The sequence below is a fragment of the Amphimedon queenslandica genome, unplaced genomic scaffold, assembly GCF_000090795.2.
Source record: "Amphimedon queenslandica unplaced genomic scaffold, v1.1 AMPQUscaffold_13514, whole genome shotgun sequence".
Lineage (NCBI taxonomy): Eukaryota > Metazoa > Porifera > Demospongiae > Haplosclerida > Niphatidae > Amphimedon > Amphimedon queenslandica.
The window spans coordinates 94,282-117,173 of record NW_003546250.1 but is presented as its reverse complement, the minus strand read 5'-3'; the positions used below and the strand labels follow the sequence as shown (position 1 = coordinate 117,173).

At 34.7% G+C, this 22,892-nt stretch overlaps 2 protein-coding genes across 2 annotated transcripts; both read left to right on the top strand.

The window, feature by feature from the left end:
• Positions 1-47: 47 nt before the first annotated feature.
• On the top strand, positions 48-1,896 carry LOC100641580 (MOB kinase activator 1A-like). Its single transcript, XM_003383082.3, has 6 exons — positions 48-168; positions 267-427; positions 476-569; positions 962-1,095; positions 1,317-1,435; positions 1,496-1,896. Exons 1-6 carry the CDS (start codon positions 146-148, stop codon positions 1,607-1,609), a joined length of 645 nt encoding a protein of 214 aa, XP_003383130.1. The 5' UTR covers positions 48-145; the 3' UTR covers positions 1,610-1,896.
• A 220-nt stretch (positions 1,897-2,116) lies between these two features.
• Positions 2,117-22,816, top strand: LOC105314805 (protocadherin Fat 4-like). Its single transcript, XM_011409187.2, has 74 exons — positions 2,117-2,479; positions 2,544-2,612; positions 2,897-3,063; positions 3,213-3,368; positions 3,463-3,552; positions 3,635-3,754; positions 3,841-3,966; positions 4,016-4,094; positions 4,192-4,310; positions 4,383-4,556; positions 4,637-4,783; positions 4,850-5,005; positions 5,096-5,289; positions 5,378-5,525; positions 5,577-5,683; positions 5,746-6,040; positions 6,090-6,157; positions 6,847-6,915; positions 7,001-7,260; positions 7,319-7,467; positions 7,526-7,774; positions 7,826-7,928; positions 8,041-8,195; positions 8,253-8,398; positions 8,488-8,672; positions 8,868-9,118; positions 9,166-9,346; positions 9,499-9,706; positions 9,837-11,049; positions 11,099-11,296; positions 11,378-11,782; positions 11,852-11,945; positions 11,996-12,141; positions 12,198-12,428; positions 12,479-12,595; positions 12,641-12,842; positions 12,928-13,055; positions 13,107-13,191; positions 13,305-13,510; positions 13,639-13,755; positions 13,810-13,948; positions 14,027-14,368; positions 14,547-15,478; positions 15,584-15,787; positions 15,975-16,157; positions 16,239-16,382; positions 16,433-16,529; positions 16,585-16,788; positions 16,839-16,916; positions 17,020-17,165; positions 17,220-17,297; positions 17,507-17,612; positions 17,669-17,741; positions 17,815-17,953; positions 18,961-19,134; positions 19,343-19,438; positions 19,492-19,609; positions 19,653-19,717; positions 19,778-19,999; positions 20,068-20,196; positions 20,271-20,389; positions 20,440-20,576; positions 20,625-20,780; positions 20,831-20,923; positions 20,982-21,064; positions 21,115-21,231; positions 21,281-21,432; positions 21,495-21,584; positions 21,638-21,767; positions 21,815-21,939; positions 21,990-22,112; positions 22,177-22,257; positions 22,318-22,424; positions 22,533-22,816. The coding sequence occupies exons 1-74, from the start codon at positions 2,392-2,394 to the stop codon at positions 22,616-22,618; spliced, it is 12,669 nt and encodes a 4,222-aa protein (XP_011407489.2). The 5' UTR covers positions 2,117-2,391; the 3' UTR covers positions 22,619-22,816.
• Positions 22,817-22,892: the final 76 nt, after the last annotated feature.

Genomic DNA, 22,892 nt, shown 5'->3' with positions numbered 1-22,892 from the left:
ATCTATTTTAATTTAGCAAATGGGCGGAGCTTATTGTGTAATATTGAAGTGGCAGTGAACCCACAAAGACAACTCTTCTCTTGTTTCAAAACGGACACTCTCTTTCTCTCCCTCCCTCCTCTCTCTCCTTTCCTCAGAGACGAAGATGAGCAGCTTCTTTTTAAATATGTAAGTATCAGGATTCGTAAAAATGAAGGAGCCCGCTTTTATGGGAGTATTAATTAATTAATTAATAATTATATATGGTGTTGTTCATTGTATTACAGGCGTAATGTCTCTAAGACAGTTAAACAGAAGCGTCTCCCTGACGGATCTGCCGGTCATGACTTGCTAAAGCATGCAGCACAGACTTTAGGATCAGGTAACATCAAAGAAGCTGTCAAACTCCCTGATGGAGAGGACCTCAATGAATGGATAGCTGTGAACAGTGAGTATTATCTTATTTTAATTTATATATCTTGTGCTCTCTCTTTAGCTGTGGATTTCTTTAATCAGATTAACATGTTATACGGTACCATTACTGAGAAGTGTACTTCTGAGTCTTGTCCTGTAATGTCGGCCGGACCAAAGTAATCAAGAGAGGGCGGAGTTTAAATCAATAATATTAATGAAATTTGTGATCACTTTTTGTTGTGTCTAGAATTGGGAAAGAGAGTAGAGAGAGATAATGTAGTGGGGACTGGGGATATTCCTGTGGTGTTCTTTAGTTGTATATCTTGAGGGAGTTGTAATTACATATAATTGAGATTGTATTGACATGTAACAGGCCATGTTAATATACACGTATATTCACTGATACATGTAATCACTACCTCTTCTGGTTCTGTTGTCCATTGGAATGAAACAGTTTACATTATACTTGCTATACTTCTTGTACTACTAACTGTCTCTTTGAATTTTTTACTTTAATTGGTCATTTCATGTTCATGTACTACTCCCCCCTCTCTCTCTCTCCTTTCAGGTTTGAGTACCATTGGGCTGATGGTACTAATGTTAAGAAGCCAATAAAGTGCTCAGCTCCAAAGTACATTGACTACTTGATGACGTGGGTCCAGGAGCAGCTGGATGATGAAGCTATATTCCCCTCCAGAACTGGTAAGAGATATTTCCTTTTCATTATTTATTAGATTGTGTAATTATCGTTATTAGTTTAGTGTCTAATGTAATCAACACTATTGTTTATATTTTACTTTTGTGGTGTCTTTGATTTTGTTTTGTCAAATTGTAAAATGGTAGCATCCCACTTGTCTTTTTGATGTTCACACACACAACTGATCCGTGATAGTTATTAACTAATAGTTATTAATGTTTTGTAGGTGTTGATTTTCCTCGTAATTTCATCACGGTTGCCAAGACGATACTTAAACGTTTGTTTAGAGTTTATGCTCACGTATATCACGCCCACTTTGAGGACATACTCTCACTGAAAGAAGAAGTAAGAACAACAGCTGGATTAACTGGCTGACTCTTTTATTCTCCCCCCTCTCTCTCATAGGCTCATCTTAATACATCTTTTAAACATTTAATGTATTTCGTCCACGAGTTTAATCTCATTGATAAGAGAGAGCTGACCCCAATGCAGGACCTCATCGACAAAATGTTAAAATAAAGCAAATATTATTATTATCATTATTATTATTATTATTATTATTATTATTATTATTATTATTAGATATTATTTCTTGCATATCACTCTCTCTTTTATACACAAGCAGCACACATGTCGTGTGTCGTTATTATGAACGTTTGTCTGTTTATGCAAAATTATAAGAAATAACAATAATAATTGATCTGTCTCAGTTTCAGTGTCGTGTTACATTGTATGTGGTGATTAGTTTTATCATGTTTTGTCAATGATACAGATTTTTGCTCTGTACTATACTCAGTTATACTACACATTATTATTGTTTTTGTTGTTGTTGTCATTATTATTATTATTATTATTCTTTTGACGACACCAGGCCATAATGTTTTATGTTTCTCTTCCTCTTTCTCTTCTTGTAATTGGCCATTTTTAATGATTTATTATTATTATTTTTGTTAGTGACATAAGTGATGTAATATGACATAGCATTAATATAATAACTAACTCCACCCACTTTTATAATTTTTGGGCGTGGCTGAGTAATCAATATGGCCACTGATAGTACTTGTATTCATTGCCTGCCTTGTTCTGCCTCCCTCCTGGCAGCTCAGCGACAAACAACAAAGAAGACGACATTCACGAGTGTCTCCTTGGGGACACAAACCATTTTTAAGACAAACAGGGGCGTAGCTCTATCATTTTGCCTCCTTCCCTTTGTACTGTAGCTAGTCACGGGATTATTGATACAATTTGCTGATATTTCGCAGTTTCTTTCTTCCTTCTATCTCCTTCTGTCTCCTGCTCTAATGGCGACACAGGTTGCCAGGGGTAAGCTAGTTTTTGCTGCAGCTCTGCTCTGCTTGCTGCTGCAGACCAGCCCCGCCCATGGACAGAGTGAGTCCATTTGTAAATATTATTATTATTATTATTATTATTATTACTTTATTTTCTTCATAAGATAACAATTTACGTCCTTATTTCATTGAAACTGACATATCTTACACTGTTCTGGAAGACTTCAACACCAGTAAGGAAGGAATGGTCCCATTTAATATACATGTACATGTATATATATACAGTGTTAGATCTAAAAAATAAAATTTGTGAGATCAATCTAACTAATATCAGTAGACTCAAGGGCACCTAGGTTAAATACAAGAAAATAAGAGATTTCAGGAGATAATTATATAGACCAAATGGCACCTAAACTCCCTCTAGATCTAACAGTGGCTATAAACCAGTATATTCATATTATAAATCAGTATATTATCAGTATATTCATTCATTATTCCTCTCTTCCCTTCTTAATAGCGTTTCCTATTAATTCTGATAATCCACTGGAAGCCATTGACCAAGAGAATGATAATATCACGTATTACATACCTGATGGCATCAATGGGTATCTTGACTTTGAAATACTCACCTCAGGCGGACTAGGATACCTTTACTTCCAGGACTCTGTTTCTTTAGATAGAGAAGTATGTTAACAATAGAGATGAACAATAATGGGGACATTAACACAGCAACTATCAGTACAATAAACATCATGAGCATTCTAATAATTCTTCTAGTACCTAGGCTATTAAACATAATTTTAATATCCCTCCCTCTCTCTCTCTCTCTCTAGTCTCGTGCTACTTACAATGTTCGTGTGTTTGCAAGTGATGGTCAGTATCATGGGAGTGCAACTGATCATCATGTGGACATCATTGTCAGACTGAGGGATGTCAATGACAATACACCAGTAATAACTAACCTGGAACACACCATAGTTGTATCAGAGGTGAGTTGGCTTGATTATTTACATGTGCTTATATTCTTTATTATTATTATTATCATTATTATTATTATTATTATTATTATTATTATTGCTACAGGCCACTACAGCCAATACCCCATTGTTCACTGTTACAGCAACTGATGCTGATACTATACAAAATGCTATTGTTGCATTTCGAATATTTGCAGTAAGTTATTATGAGTTATATTAATTATACTATTATTAATTATTAATTATTATTAATTACTGTTGACTTCTCTCCCCCCAAGGTGTCCCCTTCTTCAGGTAGCAACAAGTTCTCTTTGGTTTCTTCCAGTGGTGAGCTCTCTCTAGCACAAACTCTGGACTATGAACAAGTTAAACAATACTTGATCACAATTGAAGCATACGTGAGTCAAATCAATTTAAACTTTTGACACTGACATTGATACTGATACTGATATTGATATTGATATTAATATTGCTCAACACATAGGATCTTGGTGACCCTCCAAGGGACAGTACAAAGGTGCTGACGGTAAATGTCACTGATGTTAATGATAACCCACCATCCTTTGGTCAATCAACTTATGCAGTGTCAATATATGAAAATACCACTAAGGTATGGCAGAAACACTGTGTCTAGTAATGATATATTTATATTATTTTAGGATACTTTTGTATTAAGTGTTTCAGCTATGGACATTGACACTATGATTAATGATAAGATTGTCTATAGTTTTAATCCAAGTAATAATAATAATAATAATAATAATAATAATAATAATTATAATAATAATAATAATAATAATAATAATAATAATGACAATACATTACTATATCACAGGTCCTCCTTTAATAAATGGTGTACCATCATTTGTGATTAATGATTCGACTGGTGATATATTTGTCAATGCTCCATTGGACTTTGAAGGGAACTCAACAGTATATTCCCTCACTGTCCAGGTTAGTTAGTAATGCATGTACATGAATGAATGAATAAATAAATAAATAAATAATTCTCTCCTTTTTCTAAAGGCCAGTGAACTCAATGATCCTAATATGAAGACGACAGTTCCAGTTGTTATTACTATTTTAGATATTAATGATAGCCCTCCAAAGTTTCAACAACAGCAATATAATAACACGATATCAGAACTGACAGGAATTGGAGCCGACGTATTGACTGTGACAGCCTCTGATGCTGACTCCGTAAGAAAGAGGGCAGAGTCTGAAAGGGGTGGAGTCAGAGAGAGGGGTATGGTAGAGGATGATTTATTATGTTCTTTTAGGGAGTGAATGGACAGTTTAATTTTGAGTTATTCAACTTGTTATCAACACCACTTCCATTTAATATAACATCCACTTCTGATGGAGCTGGCACTATTCAAGTTAACGGCTTACTTGACTATGAAGCATATCAGTTCTACCGATTTCAAGTATATTTTATCATTTATTTATTTATTTATTTATTTATTTATTTATTTATTTATTTTATTTCTTAGGTATTAGCTGTAGAGGTTGTCAATACAATGAGAAAGACAGGGACCACGACAGTCTCCATCAGTATCAGTAATGCTAATGACAATGACCCAATCTTCACTAAAGAGGTCTATACTGCTAGTGTTCCTGAAAATGCTGACGATGAATTCGTAACTCAGGTGAGTAATTGTCGTCATGGTAACGTTGCCTTGGCAATGCCATTACTATAGCAACCATTGCTCCAAATTATGTACATCCCATTGTTGTAGGTGATGGCCGTTGATAATGATTTGGGTAGTTTTGGTGTCGTCCATTATTCTTTGGTTGATGATTATGATGTGTTTGAGATAGCAAATGACACTGGAAGAATAACCACAACAGATTCCATTGATTATGAAAATGTTCAGAGCTACTCACTCACTGTAGTGGCCAATGATTCAGCAGCTCCTGTTTCAGCACAAAGGTTTGCATTTTAACATTATTATTAATAATAATAACATTATTGATATTATTATTATTATTAATAATAATAACATTATTGATATTATTAGGTCCCAGAAGGTTTCAGTGATAGTTAGTGTGTTGGATCAGAATGACAATGGTCCAGTTATTCGTGTTAATAACAGCGACACTGTCACTCACGTCACTGCTAATGTATCTGAAGGACTCCAGCCGGGCCAACTCGTGTTTGTAGTTGATGTAAGTTGTGCATTTATTATTTATTTATTTATTTATTTATTATTTTTACAGGCTACAGATGCTGATGCCTATCCTCATAATGTCCTAAGTTATTATTTATTATTATTAAAACCAGTTAATGACACGACTGAACCATTTGAATACTCAACTAGCGCAAGGTAAACAAATAGTAACTGATTATTATTGTTGTTATTATTATTGTTGTTATTGTTGTTTTTAGTAATCAGTTAGTGACTAATATTGTATTTGACTATGAAGAAGTCCAGCAGTACACTGTCCGTCTTTACGTCACTGATTACGGTCACCTTCTTGTTGATGATGATAATGACACTCTTGGCTCAGGAACATTCACTTACTCGTCCATTACTGACATACCCAGTGGCCACAGTGACTCCATTGTTGTCACTGTTAATGTTGTTGATGTGAATGATGAGGATCCTGTTTTTGAATATCCAGAATATAATTTTAATGTCACAGAAGAGCTACCTAATGGATCTTATGTTGGAACTGTTAAGGTTTGTCTTTATTCTCTTTATTTATTTTATTTATTTATTTAATTCATAGGCTAATGACCCTGATAGTGGACTGTTTGGTAAAGTTGGTTATTCATTGTCTGGCATTGACCATCAAAAGTAATTTAAATTTAATAGCATCAATGATTCATTGTATAATGAATTATACATATACATGTTCTTATGTTAAGTAGAAAGTTTGAACTAATTCTGATCAAGTTTGGAATTTTTATGAATTTTTAAAGTTGCTCTGAAATTAGACAAAAGTCCCTGTACTATAGCACATGGTCACAGGCCAAATTTTGCCAAAAATAAAAAGTGGAGAATTCTCCATTTTAATAATTTTTCCTGATACGTATAGATGTTTTTATGTTGTGTAGAAAGTTTGAGCTAGTTCCGATCAAGTTTGAATTTTTTATGAATTTTTAAAGTCGCTCCAAAATTGGACAAAAGTCCCTGTACTATAGTACAGGGATTTTGGTCAAATTTTGCCAAAAATTAAAAGTGAAGAATTCTTCATTTTTATAATGTTTCCTGATACGTATAGATGTTCTTATGTTATGTAGAAAATTTGAACTAATTCCAATCAATTTTGAATTTTTTATGGATTTTTAAAGTTGCTTCAAAATTGGACAAAAGTCCCTGTACAGGGATTTTGGTCAAATTTTGCCAAAAATGAAAAGTGAAGAATTCTCCATTTTTATAACATTTCCTGATACGTATACATGTTCTTAGCTGTGTAGAAAGTTTGAGCTAATTCCAATCACATTTGGATATTTAAAGTGTATCTATTTCTTTCTTTTTGTTAGTTTTTCTATTAATTCTTCTTCTGGAGTCATCAGTACAGCTGGTCCTATTGACCGAGAGACTAAAGACAGGTAATGGAGTCATTGATTAATCTTATTATTTATTTTATTGTTTGTTTGTTTGTTTATTTATTTATTTATTTATTTATTAAAACAGGTTTGACTTGATAGTGACTGCGTACGACAATGACCAGCTGGATCAGCACCGATCAACCACTGCCTCACTGACGATACTGATCAACGACGTTAATGACAATAACCCGATATTTGATCAGCCGATATATTATATCAACGACATCTTTGAAGATGTGACCTCAGTCAGTATTCCAGTTAGGGCCACAGATAGAGACACAGGCACTAATAAAGACATTCATTATGTGATATATGAGGGGAATGAAGATGATACTTTCACCATTAGTAAGTAATAATGATAATAATAATAATGATGATGATCATTATTATTATTATTATTTAGATTCTAATACTGGTGTTATTGGTTTGAATCCTGCAAAGGAACTTGACAGAGAGAGAATTCCTCAGTTTCATTTGACAGTACAAGCTATTGACGGAGCCCCGCCCCCTTACAACAGGACTGGTAATGCCACTGTTGTCATTGTACTTCAGGTAAATACATACACTGTACCTTTTTATCATATAATTAACCCCACCTACTCTTCATTAGGATGTTGATGATAATGATCCTACATTTTCAATGGCCACATACAATGTTAATCTGCCTGAAGATACTCCCACTAATAGTTTTGTTACCGTGGTGACTGCCAATGATACTGATTTTGGTGTTAACGGTTTGGTCAGATATGAACTAGTTCCGCTGACTAATCCAAACTTTGAAATACACGAGGGCACTGGGGTGATAACCAGCAAGAGAATGTTTGATTATGAATTGGAACAAAGGACGTACACACTCACAGTAAGAGGACCAGCTGTCACTAATATGCTCCTTTATTATCCTTTTATTCAGATAAGGGCACAGGATCACAATCCCTCTGTGGGGTCTCCAGGATATGCCAATGTTGTTATTAGGATACTTGACGTCAATGATAATTCACCATTATTCTCACCAAGTACTACACACTGTACTATGTATAGTCTATTATCTCCTCCCTCCCTCCCTCTCCCTCCCTCTCCCTCCCTCCCTCTCCCTCCCTCTCTCCCTCCCTTCCCCTCCCTCCTCAGGTTCCTATCAGGCCAGTATGCCTGAGGATGCTTCATCAGATGATTTGATTGTTAAAGTTAGAGCGACTGATGCTGATTCAACTAGTAATTCCGATATATCATTTGAAATTACTGACGTACAAACTGTTGGCTCTGTCACACCCACTGACGCTCAGGTAATTAATTATATTATAATTATATTATAATAATTATTATTATGAATTATATTTTAGGCTGATAATTTAACTGATTTATTCAGTGTTGATCCAACTACTGGTGATCTGTATCTTTCTACTGATCGTTCATTTGATTATGAAAGTGTTCAGATATACAATGTCTACATTGCTGCTGTGGATGATGGGAGCCCACAGATGAACAGGTTAGCTATATGATGTACAGTACTATAGCACATCAGTGTGGTGTGTGTGTGTGTGTGTGTGTGTGTTTAATACCTATCATTTCTAATAGTTCTACTGTGGTTACAGTCACCATTACTGACATCAATGACAATCCTCCATTGTTGTCTCATGAAGTGTACAATCTAACACTATCAGAATCAACAGAGACTGGGACACTACATAATTTATACATAACATACAGCGATATTGATACCGGTAATAATGCAGCTGTAGACTATGAGATTGAAGGAACAAGTAAGTACATGTATACATTATGATAATTGTACACGATCAATTCTTATCCATCTCTTCTAATTGTTATTATTATTATTATTATTATTATTATTATTATTATTATTATTATTATTATTATTATTATTATTCTTATTATTATTATTGTTATTATTATTATTATTATTATTATTATTATTATTATTATTATTGTTATAGGTTCATTTACCATCAGTCCTTCCACTGGTGTATTGACTCTTGAGTCTTCACTTGATTTTGAAGATGAACAGTCCTTAAATTTCTCTCTCATTATAACTAATAAAGCGACGCCCCTTTTGAGCGATAGTGCCACAGTGCTAGTGTATGTTACTGATGCTAATGATAATGATCCTGTCTTCATTAATGGAGTGGGTGGAACTCTAACCTTATCCATACCTGAAGGAAACTATACTCATAAACAGCTCTTTGATGTAAGATTTATTTATTAATATTTATTTATTAATATTTTTCACTATAGTTTGATGCTACAGATGCTGACAGTGGTTCCTATGGTAACGTCAGTATATTGATAACCAGTTCCAGTGCTCCTGGCACCTTCAGTATTCCTGATCCTTCTAACGGAGTGTTGTATGTGACAGGACTTCTTGACAGGGAGGAAGAAGATACTTACACACTAACTGTCACTGCTAGGGATGGAGGTATGATTCAATGCTAATGAGTCTATTAAAATCCTAACCTATCCCTCAATATAAACCAATCCACAATGCAGTGTAGTCATTAATGAAACTGTTAATGTACATGTACATTTATTCAAAGAGTGTCAATAATGTCACGTATTGTATTCTAACAGGGTCCCCTCCTCGGACTGATGCTGTAGCCATTACTGTTGATATTCTTGATATCAATGAGCTCCCTCCATTGTTCTCTGTTGGCTCTTATTCATACAACATTAACGAGAACCTGTCCCCAATGACTCTGCTGACAGTATCAGCTAATGATGATGATGAAGGACCCAATGGGACGGTGAGGTACTCTCTCAGTAATGACACTTATCTCAGGTAAGAGCACCTACTATCATTATTATTAGCATTATTATTGTTGTTATTATTATTATTATTATTATCATTATTATTATTATCATTATTATTATTATTATTATTATTATTATTATTATTATTATTGGTGTAGTATCAATGAAGTCACTGGTGTAATATCAAGCACTGGTCCTTATGATTACGAGTTAGTTACTAATTTCACTGTTAATGTCACTGCTCGTGATCTTGGTAATCTGTCATCATACGTACCTCTGACTGTTACAATTAATGACATCAATGATAATTACCCATCATTCAATGAGCCATCATATGGTCCGTATGAACTATCAGAAGATGCTTCCACTGGTCACATTCTAGTGAGAGTTGATGCCAATGATCCTGATTCCGGTCCTAATGGTGATATCAGCTATGTACTGGAGAATGGAGGAGGTCGTTTTAGCATTGATACTTCAACTGGTGATATCTCACTTATATCTAGTCTTGACAGAGAATTTGATGATTTTTATGCTCTAACTGTCAAGGCTTATGATCACGGATTGATTCGACTAACATCAACCGTATCTCTTAATGTGTCAGTACTTGACATTAACGATAATTCTCCTGAATTCCTAGACACTGACATTGCAATTCAAAATGTTAACGAAACAGCTCCTAACGGTACACTGATCATAACGCTAAGATCAACTGATCGTGATCTTGATTCAAACGGTACGGTGTCATACAGCATTACCTCTGGTAACAGTCTTGGTCTGTTTGGTATCGACACTGTGGACAGCGGTAGTTCGTACGAGGGACGGCTGAGGGTCACTGGTACACTGGACTATGAGACTCTGCCGCTGCTATACAACCTAAAGGTAACTGCTAGTGATAACGGACCCGCAGGGTATCAAAGATCAACCAGTACCAATGTTGTTGTTAGTATTATCAACATCAATGACAACAAGCCTAACTTCACTCAACCTTCTTATGTCTTCTCTGTATCTGAGGTATCTGGCCCTTCTACTTCAGTTGGTATAGTGCAGGCTAATGATGGGGACAGTGGGGTATTTGGAATAATTGCTTCATATTCATTTTCTTCTGATACACCAGCTGACATCACTAGTAATTTCACACTATCCAGTTCTTCTGGTCTAATCACAGTAGCTACTGGTGCTTCTCTTGATTATGAAAGACGCCAGGATTATAACTTTACTATTATTGCTACTGATAATGGTGGCCTGTCATCAGACCCAGTGAATGTATCTATTCTTATTATTAATTATAATGACAACGAGCCAGTCTTTAATCCATCATCTTACTCTGAGTCTATTTATGAGAATATCACCAATGGAACTAATGTCCTCACAGTAAGTACATGGACCCTATTGTATGATAATGGCTGACTCTCTCCTTTAGGTTTATGCTACTGATCCAGAGGGAACTGATGGCATATCATACAGTATAGTTGATGGATCATTCAATAAGTTCACCATTAATCCTAATACTGGGGTTATATCCACCATCAGCACACTGGACAGAGAGGAGACATCAGCCTACGTACTGAGAGTACAGGCCACTGACACTGGAGGCAGTCCACTCTCCGGATTCACCCAAGTATGTGTACCAGTAGTCCATTGTACCAGTAGTCCATTGTACCAGTAGTCCATTATTACCACTGTATTTCTCCATTAATAGGTTAGCATTACTCTATTGGACGTCAATGACAATCATCCATTGTTTGATTCTTATAATTTGGAGTATTCTTTACTGGAGACATCAGAACTTGGCACTACACTCTCCAATCCTGTTGCTACAGCAACTGACACTGATACTGGTGATAATGGACTCATTAGTTATTTCCTTGCTGGTGAGGGTATCCCCTCGGTCTTTAACATTAACATGACTACTGGAGTGATATCCCTGCAATCATCATTGGATCATGAATTGAAGGAGAACTACACCTTTACCCTGTACGCTAGGGACAATGGCTCACCGATGAGTCTCTATTCTGATAACGTAACCGTCATTGTGAAGGTATTGGATTACAATGACCACTCCCCCCAGCTGGAGTACACTATTTATAACAGAACAGCACCTGAGGTAAGCCGACACTAATGCATGTACTCCAGCTGGTATTACGGAGTGTGTGATGTACATGTACATGTATAGGATTTCTCTATTGGTGATCTGATCCTAAATGTCACTGCTACTGACGCTGATGAAGCTGGTCCCAATTCTAACATCACGTTTTATATATCTGAAGGTAACCATGACAACCTGACCCCACCCCTTACCCCTCCTCCTCCTCTATAGTTGAAGGTGTAGCTTCCTCCGACTCTCCCTTTGCTATGAACCCTTTCTCAGGGGAAATAACCACAACAGCTGCTCTTGATTATGAGTCACGCACTGAATATACCATCATCATAAGAGTACAGGATAGTGGAGTACCAATTGGAATAGTAAGAATAATAATAATAATAATAATGATGATGATGATGATGTTAATCTTCCATAGACTACAGGGACAGTGCTACTAACCATTACTGATGTTAATGATAACTACCCTTCATTCACAATGTCTTCTTATACTCACTCACTGCCTGAGGCCAATGCGTCCAGCACAATGAAGATATCAATACTCACTGTATCTGCCACTGATGCTGATGGTACTAGCCCCAACAACTTTGTAACATACAATATCACAGCTGGTAATAGTGACGACACTTTTGAGATTAACGATACCACGGTGAGGTCACATGACTGTCACATGATGTACATGTACTTGTTATTAATTAGGGTGAGGTATATGCCGTTAAGAGTCTGGATTATGAAACCACTCAGTCGTACACCCTCACTATAATGGCAAAGGATAATCCTCTACTGGCCAACCAGACCAATGTCAATGAGACTACAGTAAGTGTTAGTGTTATATCACATGATAGTCACATGATCCTATAGGTTACTATTAATGTTAATGATGTCAATGACAATGCTCCTGTGTGGCAGTACACGGAGAATAGGGTGGGGTCTTCTGACCTGTACTCGGGTGTGGTCTCTGAGAATCGATCCATTGGCTATCAAGTACTGAGAGTTTACGCTGTTGATCTTGATGAGTCAGCATTATATGGGACAGTACGATATACCATACTAACATATACTGGTTAGCAATGATACTGATGCTGATATTGATATTGATATTGATATTGATACTGATATTGATACTGATATTTGTTCCCTGTTTTTAGATGATTTTGAGATTAACGTTACAACCGGGTACGTGTACACTGCTCAAATGCTGGACTTTGACACTTTTGACATGTACAACCTCACAGTGGAGGCAGCTGATGGGGGCACACCCCCTAGAACTATAACAGTAATTAATAAATAATTATTAATCATTAATTAATAATCCTCCTCTAATTAGGCTGATATATACATTCAAGTAACTGATGAGAATGACATCGTTCCGTATTTTCTATCAAATTTCTACACTGAAACCATTTCTGAAGGTAAAGGATGCAATCAAAGTTTCAACTAACTAGAAAATGGAAATTTTGCAAATAGGCAGTAAAATTTCTTGGCTTGTCATTTAATCTGTAATATTGTTATTTTTACATTTCAGGCACTTCTATTGGCGAGCCTGTCATTACCCTACTAGCCACTGACTCTGACTCACCTGAGCTGTTCTATACCATTACTGATGGAAATGAACTGGACTTCTTTAGAATAAACTACACGACAGGAGTTGTGTATGTGAAGAACAAACTAGACAGAGAGACAGCAGAGAATATAGACATGATCATTAATGTCACTGATGGATTCTTTAGTGTAAGCCTATTTCTTGATATTTGATTTGATCAACAATTGTCTACTGCATGTATGTTGTTGTTATTTATCATTATTATCATTATTATTATCATTATTATTATTATTATTATCATCATCATCATCATTAGGATACAACAATGCTTCGTATTGTCCTAACTGATGTTAATGACAACCCTCCAATGTTCCAGAAGTCTCACTATTACACTGACATTAGAGAGAACAGTAAATCTGGATCAATACAACTGGTAACTAATACACACGTACACACATACAATAACCAGTCTCCTTCTCTCATGCAGTATGATTCTGATCGTAACAGCACCGTAATTGTAGCCATTGATCCAGATCAAGAAGACACTGCCAACTCGATAGTGATATTCAGTACTGCTGGGCCTTATAAAGACTACCTGGCTATTGATACACAATATGGGGACATTGGTAAGGAGGTTTCATGTACATGTACAATAGCCTCTCTTAATGGACACTCTCTTACAATAACTTTATTCTTTCATTTAGCGTCACTCTCAGTTGCTGGTGGAGCTAATTTTGATTATGAATCAGAGAAAACAGTTGATATAACACTCGTGGCATCAGACAGTGTCAACCCACCTCACAGGATGTCCAGCAATGTGACCATTACTGTTAATGTCCTTGATGATAATGATATTATACCATCATTCAAGCTATCCTCATACTCAGTCTCAATATTTGAGGATATACCAGTGGATAGTGTACTCACTGGAGTTGATATTGAAGCTGAGGATGAAGACACAGGCTTGGGAGGAGTGATAACATACTCTATTGTATCTTCAGATCCTATTCTCTCACAACGAGACTTCAGAATCAACTCGACCAATGGTAATTGTACATGTAAAGTATTTGATTTGGTACAAGATGTAAAAGTACATCACATTGTGCAGTCTAAGAATATGAATTAATTTGTGAATGCAATATCTTTTAGTATTAGAAATTGTTATACATCTTAAAGTATTCATCATCATCATCATTATAATTATTATTATTTATTCTTCTTCAGGTGATGTTACAGTGATTGGTCCGTTAGATCGTGAATCGACTCCAACCATTTCACTGACCATTAGAGCCAGGGACAGCATCACTCCTTTTCATTATTCTGATGTCATATTTCAAGTGTCACTGGACGATGTTAATGATAACATTCCAACGTTCAACCAATCAGTGTATCATGTATCAGTTAATGAAGACGATGGATCAGGAATCAGTGTTCACATCATATCACTGAATGCAAGTGATATTGACGTCGCTAATAATGCTCACATGAATTTCACAATTTTAACTCATACTGATCAGTTCAAAGTGAACCAGGATGGTAATGTATCGACCATTAAACCATTAGACCATGAGACTGATCCGATGATAGAGTTTGTAGTTCAAGTGTGTGACCATGGTATACCCATTAGGCTCTGCTCCAATGCCACAGTATCACTGACGGTACTGGATATTAATGATGGGGTACCTACCTTTGATTACACTCTATACAACACCAGTATATGCAATGACACTCTGTCTGATAGTGTGGTGCTTCATGTTTTTGCTATTGATACTGATTCTGGGTCCAATGGTCAAGTCCAATATTCACTGATCCCCGGGTCCCTTCCCTCTTATTTAACATTTTACAATACAACTGGTCAGTTTATCCTGGTCTCTGAGATACCTCCAAGTGAAGTTGGATCTGTTTATCATTTTGATATCTATGCTATGGACGAGGGACAGCCCCCTCTCTTCAGTAGTACAGCTGTTAGCATCACCATATGCGACAGGGAGAGTGAGGTACTTCATTTCAACCAGTCATATTATTATGGGGACCTGCTCGAGAATAAGGAACCTCTCCCCGTTGCCATGGTGATGGCATTAAGTCCCTTTGGTCCTGTTAGTTATGAGATTGCCCCTCCCACTAATATCACACTCCCTTTTAACATATCTGATGATGTAAGTTGTTGTTGTTGTTACTATTATTATTATTATTATTATTATTACTATTATTATTATTATTATTATTATTATTATTATTATTATTATTATTATTATTGACAGGGTGTAGTCAGTTCTACAGGGTCATTGGATAAAGAGGGAAGGGATCAGTATACGTTGATTATATTAGCTACTGATGCAGCTAGTCCACCAAACACAGCCTTTACTACACTCACTGTCATCGTTAGAGATGAGAACGACCACCCCCCCATGTTCCTACTGGCTCCATACTTCTTTGAAATAACTGAAGAAGAAACTGGAGTTGTGGTGAGACTTTAATGCAGTGTAGTATTATTTGATAGTTGATAATTAAACCACTTATTGTATCCAAAATCAAAAAATTAAAAATAGGAAAATAACAAACTTTAATAGAAAAATTAGCAAAGAGCTTAGCATGCAATAAACTGTCAGCAATATTAATAATATTAATGATCTCTCTCTCTCTCTCTAACAGGAGATTGGTAAGGCATTGGCTATAGACCCAGATCAGCCGCTAGCTGAGAGTGGAGTGAGGTACTCACTGGACCCGACCAGTAACCCAATGAATACGTTCACTATTGATGCAACCAATGGATCAATATTTACTGTGAAACCTCTGGACAGGGAAACCATTGACTCCATTGAATTAAGAATAATGGTAATTATAACTGACAGTTTAATGTTGAGTCTTATCTTATTTTCTTTTATATTAATGATAATATTGTCCCTTCTCTTCCAGGCAAGGGACCTAGACCTACAGGATCAAAGGGTTGAAACAGCTATTGCTTATATAACTGTACTGGACATCAACGACAACAGACCAAGGTTTGAATCAAGCAGTTATAATGTCTCAGTACCTGAAGACACACCCACTGGTATTGTGGTAAGAGCTCTCAGTATTGTGCATACTGTAATGCTATTCTTTATCATCAGATAAGTCGAGTTAGAGCTAATGACAGTGACGCTGGTGAATTCAGTAGAATCACTTACTCCATTGACTCTGGAGCAGAAGGGAAATTCACCATTGATCGTATGATTATCAAATAATGTTTAAATATAATTATTTTTTTCTTTTTCTCCTTCAGCTAATTTTGGAAGAGTGATAGTTGCTAGTGGTCTTGACTATGAAGAGGAAAAGTTTTACAATTTAACAGTTCGAGCAACTGATGGAGGTGGCCTGTCTTCAACGGCATATCTTGAAGTCCATATAACTGACATTAATGACTGCACTCCACAGTTTGATCGGAATATTTATTCAATTAATGATATTTTAGAAAGTGCTTCACCAGGTACTGCATGTTTCTAATAATAATAATTTTATTTTATTTATTTATTTTAGGGTTGGTTATTGTTGATATCAATACAACTGATTGTGATGATGGGGCCAACAAAATTGTAACATATTCTATTACTGGAGGTAATAGTTTTATTTTCTACTTATTTATTATTATTATTATTATTATTATTATTATTATTATTATTATTATTATTATTATTATTATTATTATTATTATTAACAGGTGACTCATCTGTCTTCCACCTCAACTCCAGCACCGGCGTTATAACGCTGACCGGATCTCTTGACTATGAGAAGAAGGACAGTTATCAGTTTGAGGTTAAAGCAATGGACAGTGGGTCACCCGAACCACTAGCTAATTTTACACAAGTAATAACCATTAATAACCATTAATAACTACTTATAATCATTAATAACTACTAGGTGTTCATCAGTATAAGTGATGTCAATGATGAATCTCCAGTTTTTTCAGGAGACCCCTATCAAGAAATTGTATCTGAAGTACGAATAATAATTTTATTATTATTATTATTATTATTATTATTATTATTATTATTATTATTATTATTATTATTATTATTATTATTATTATTATTATTATTATTATTATTATTATTATTATTATTATTATTATTATTATTATTATTATTATTATTATTATTATTATTATTATTATTATTATTATTATTATTATTATTATTATTATTTAGGACATTTCAACTGGTTTTATTATACTTACTGCAATGGCAGAAGATGCTGACAGATCAACGGATAACAACAGGATCACTTATGAGACAGTCACAGGCAATGAGGATGGTATGTAGCTAATGTTCTATAATGTACTGTGTGTCTATCAATGATCCTTTCAACAGGTAAATTTCTGTTAAACGCTGACTCTGGAGAATTATCAGTATTAAATTCTCTAGACAGAGAAGATGAAGACAGGTTATTAATAATTATTATTAATTATTATTAATTATTATTAAATATTATTAATTATTATTGACTCCTCCCCCAGATACGACATATTGATAAGAGCCTTTGACAATGGCTCACCTACTAGAACTGATTATGCTAACATCACAATCATAGTCACTGATGTTAACGATAATAAACCAGAGTTTATTGGATTGGACACATCAATAAGCATAAGAGAAGTAATAATAATTATCAGCTAATAATTGCCATCTATTTTAACCATGGACTGTAGTACAGGGCATTTCACTAAAAATTAAAAGGAGAGAATTTTCTATTTTTATATTTTTCCTAATACATATACATGTTCTTATGCTGTGTAGAAAGTTAGAGCTAATTCCGATCAAGTTTGGATTTTTTATGATTTTTAAAGTTGTTCCGAAATCGGACAAAAGTCCCTGTACTATAGTACAGGTATTTTTGTCAAATTTTGCCAAAATTGACAAGTAGAAAATTCCTCAATTTTATTACATTTCCTAATACATATACATGTACTTATGTTGTGTAGAAAGTTTGAGCTGATTCCGATGAAGTTTGGATTTTTTATGATTTTTTAAAGTTGCTCTAAAATCGGACAAAAGTCCCTGTACTATATAGTACAGAGATTTTTGTCAAATTTTGCCAAAATTGACAAGTAAAAAATTCCTCAATTTTATTACATTTCCTGATGCATATACATGTACTTATGTTGTGTAGAAAGTTTGAGCTGATTCCGATCAAGTTTAAATTTTTTATGATTTTTTAAAAGTTGCTCCAAAATTGGACAAAAGTCCCTGTACTATAGGGATTTTTGTCAAATTTTGCCAAAATTGACAAGTAGAAAATTCCTCAATTTTATTACATTTCCTGATGCATATACATGTACTTATGCAGTGTAGAAAGTTTGAGCTGATTCCGATGAAGTTTGGATTTTTTATGATTTTTTAAAGTTGCTCCGAAATCGGACAAAAGTCCCTGTACTATAGTACAGGGATTATGGCCAAATTTTACCAAAAATGAAAAAGAGTGAATTCTTCATTTTTATCATTTTTCCTGATACATATACATGTTCATATGATGCGTAAAAAGTTTGAACTGATTCTAATCAAGTTTGGATTATTTATTCTAAAAAGTTGCTCAAAAATTTTACTAAAATTGAAAATGGGAGAATCCTCCGATCATTATGTGGTACATTTCCTGCTCACATTAGAACTCCAGTAACACGACTGATATCATTTATGAAGTGTATGCTGAGGATCCTGATACTGTTGGGAGATTGATGTACTCTCTGTCCACTTTCACTAACATATTCTTCATTGGAGCTACCACTGGTGTCATCACCAGGTCTGGTATCATCGACTATGAACTGGTCAAGAGTTTTGAAGTAAGGACGAGTGTATTAGTATTTAGTAATGGGTTTTACCTGTCATGGATTAATTATTATTGTTATTATTATTATTATTGTTATTATTGTTATTATTGTTGTTATTATTATTATTGTTATTATTGTTATTATTGATATTATTGTTATTATTGATATTATTATTATTGTTATTATTGTTATTATTATTGATATTATTATTTATGACTAGTTACCAATACAAGTTACTGATGGGATCCACACTATTCAGGAGACACTGTTGATTAATATTCAAGATATTAATGACAATTATCCTTTATTCACACAAGTAACAATAATTATTAATGATATTATTATTTATTATAAATTCCCTAATAATAGTCTGAGTATTTTGCTGATCATCCTGAGGCCAGTCCTTCTGGTACCTCCATACTTCAGGTCACTGCATTTGATGATGATGACTCTTATAGCAACAAAGCCATCACCTACTATATAACCAGTAATTATTGTATAACAATAATGATGTTATTATTTTGTAACAGATTGTACCAACTGTGCCTTTGAAATAAATTCAACTACTGGAGAAATCACCAACAACCGACCACTGGTATGTAAATTTGTTTATTTATTTGTTTGTTTGTTTATTTATTTATTTATTTATTAATAGGACAGAGAACAAGGCTCCTATTATTACATAACTGTTCTTGCAGTCAATGATGATTCAAACTTACCACTAAGCACTAGCGCTGGTGTTAATATCAATATCATTGATATTAATGATCACGCTCCTCAGTTCAACGAATCAAGATATGAATCAAGTATCAGTGAACTGATTCCTGATGGCAGCTACTTATTGACTGTATCAGCTACTGATGATGATCAGCCTGATGTGAGTAGCATGGATCATTCTCTCATGAATCTTCTTTATATTTCATTTTACTAATAATATTTCTTTAGACTCCTAACTCTGAGATACGATACACCATTGCCAGTACAATATCCAACAATCCTTTCAGTTTGAATGAAGAGACTGGAGTACTGCTGGTTGCTGGTAGCTTTGACAGAGAAACAATATCTCACTATAATGTAAGGAAAAACCGTCATTATTATTATTGTTGTTGTTGTTGTTGTTGTTGTTGTTATTGTTTGTTTGTTTTTAGTTTACAGTTGAAGCTGCTGATAGAGGTAGTCCTGTGTCATTGTCCAGTTCAGCTGCCGTCATTATAAACCTCATTGATGAAAATGATCAGCCTCCACAATTCACTGAAAGGACTAACACGTAACTACCAGTTCCATTGTTCTTACAATATGCTCAATACCTTCCACTAGTGTTAGTGTAAGAGAAGACGTCAGCAGTTTCCCATACAACCTCTGGCAGTTGAGATACACTGACAGTGACAGTGATACCATCAACAGAGACTCCACCTACCACCTGATATCATTGATGAATGGATCCACTCCTATTGGTATTCCATACCTTCATTTATAATGATCATATGAGGTTGTGTTTCTAGATTATCCGCTAATACAGGTTAATGCTAGCAGTGGTATGGTCATGTTGATGGGGCCTCTCGACTATGAAGTCACTAAAACTATAACAGCAGTTCTATCAATTAATAATACTAAAGAAGGGGTGGGGTCACCCTGTGGCAGTGACGGAATTAATAGCAGTGAGTAGTTGTTTGTTTGTTTTTATTGTTGTTTGTTGTTTGTTGTTTAGTTTGTCCATTATCTGATACTGCTGTCCTTACTCTTAACGTTAACGATTATAACGATAATCCACCTGTCCTTAGACAATCCAGCTACTCAAGCCGTAAGAGATAAACACATTAATAATAATAATTAATATTATTGATTATTATAATTATCAGAGGTCAGTACTACAGCTAGAACAGGTACACAGATTGTACAGATAATAGCTACTGATGCTGACACTCAAAATGACTACGGGACAGTAAGATCTATTGCTAGCAATGGAACAGTCCAGTATTCATTATCCTGTAGGTAAAGTACAGTCTCCTAGCTGGAAGCAGCCTCAAGTTTCAGATTAATGAAGTTACTGGTTGGATAACAACACGTGGTACTTTCACTAACAATGATGGGGAAACCTTTAACATTTTTGTAAGAATTTATATTCTATTACTGGTCAATCTTCAATCTTTTTTTGTAGGTAAGAGCATATGATAATTCTGGGAGAGATCCTTCCTTCAGTGTCACTGCTACTGTGAGGGTGTTGGCCATCAGTGACTTTAAGAGAGTTTTATTATTATTGAATATACCAGCTGACACTGTCACTATAGACAAAGAACAGTTCATAGCAAAGTAATAATAATTAATAATAATTAATAATAATGATGATGATGACAATTCTCTATCTCTCTCAGTACCCTGGCTAATCTCACCGGTTACAATATAGTAGTTGAGGAAGTTCGTGGACATATTTTAGGAGATTCTGGAGAAATAGATTCTTCAAAGTATCTTAACAACATTCCCTCTATCACCTTTTATCATCATCGTCTCTCTCTAGAACTGATTTCATATTCCATGCTGTTGATCGCTCAACTGGTGAAATTGTTGACTTTGACGTGTTCATAGCAAACCTTAATGTTGATGAATTCTTTAGACTCATAGAGGCCTGTGAACCTGTATCTATAACTGTAATAAATAAATAAATAGATACCGTATATTATTGTTTGTTCCTCAGTCCCTGCAGGTTCAAACTGATAATGAGCCAGTGGAGACCATAATGATATTCCTAATGGTCCTCTGCTTCATACTCATCATTGGAGCATTGGTGACACTAGTGCTGGCCTGTCAACAAAGATATATGTAAGATTTATTGTATTTTATTAATTAATTTATTTATTTATTTTATTCAGAGCTTTACGTGCATTAATGAAGAATCAGGTACTTGATGCCTTTTATGGTAATCCTGACCCCTCCCTTTTGGAGGGCGGGGTCATGCCACGAGACTTCTCTGGAGAATCCTTTGAAATGAAAGGGTAATAATAATAATAATAATAATAACAATATTAATATTAATTAATTAATTATTATTATTAATAGGAGGATCACTAAGAATACCCTCTACACTGATCCTTACTTTCAAATGAACCCACTGGAGACAAGCGGAGCCGCTTCTTCAGTGTAAGCTATTAATAACTATTAATAAACTAACCTTTACTATTAATAACTATTAATAACTAGTGGTGATGCGTCCAGTATGGCACAGGACAATCCCTTATATGGTGAATATGCTGATGAAGAATTAAGAGTTGATTTATTCCAACCTCCTTCCGATGATGAAACTGAAGGTACAGACACTAATATTAGTTATTAACTATACACTATTAATAAATATTAATTATTAACTATACACTATCAATCATTAATTATACACTCCGTCCCTCCCCCTCCCTCAGGTGATATTGATGAGGGTCGGTTGCTTCATGCTGCCATTCATGAGGAGGAAGATGATGATGATGATGATTCCGCCACTCTTATTTAATTAACTTGTTATCACATGACTGTCACATGTAGACATGCATTATTAGTTTATATGAACACACACATTAATAGTATTATATAATCTTTTGTCTTATTTTTATTTTTGTCCTTATTGTTATTATTAGTTATTTGCTATCCTTTAAATTAATCTATAATGTATAATACTTTTCTTCCTTTTCAATTTTGGTATACTATAGTACAGGGACTTTCGTCCGATTTTGGAGCAACTTTAAAAATTTATAAAAAATCCAAATGTGATTGAAATCAGCTCAATC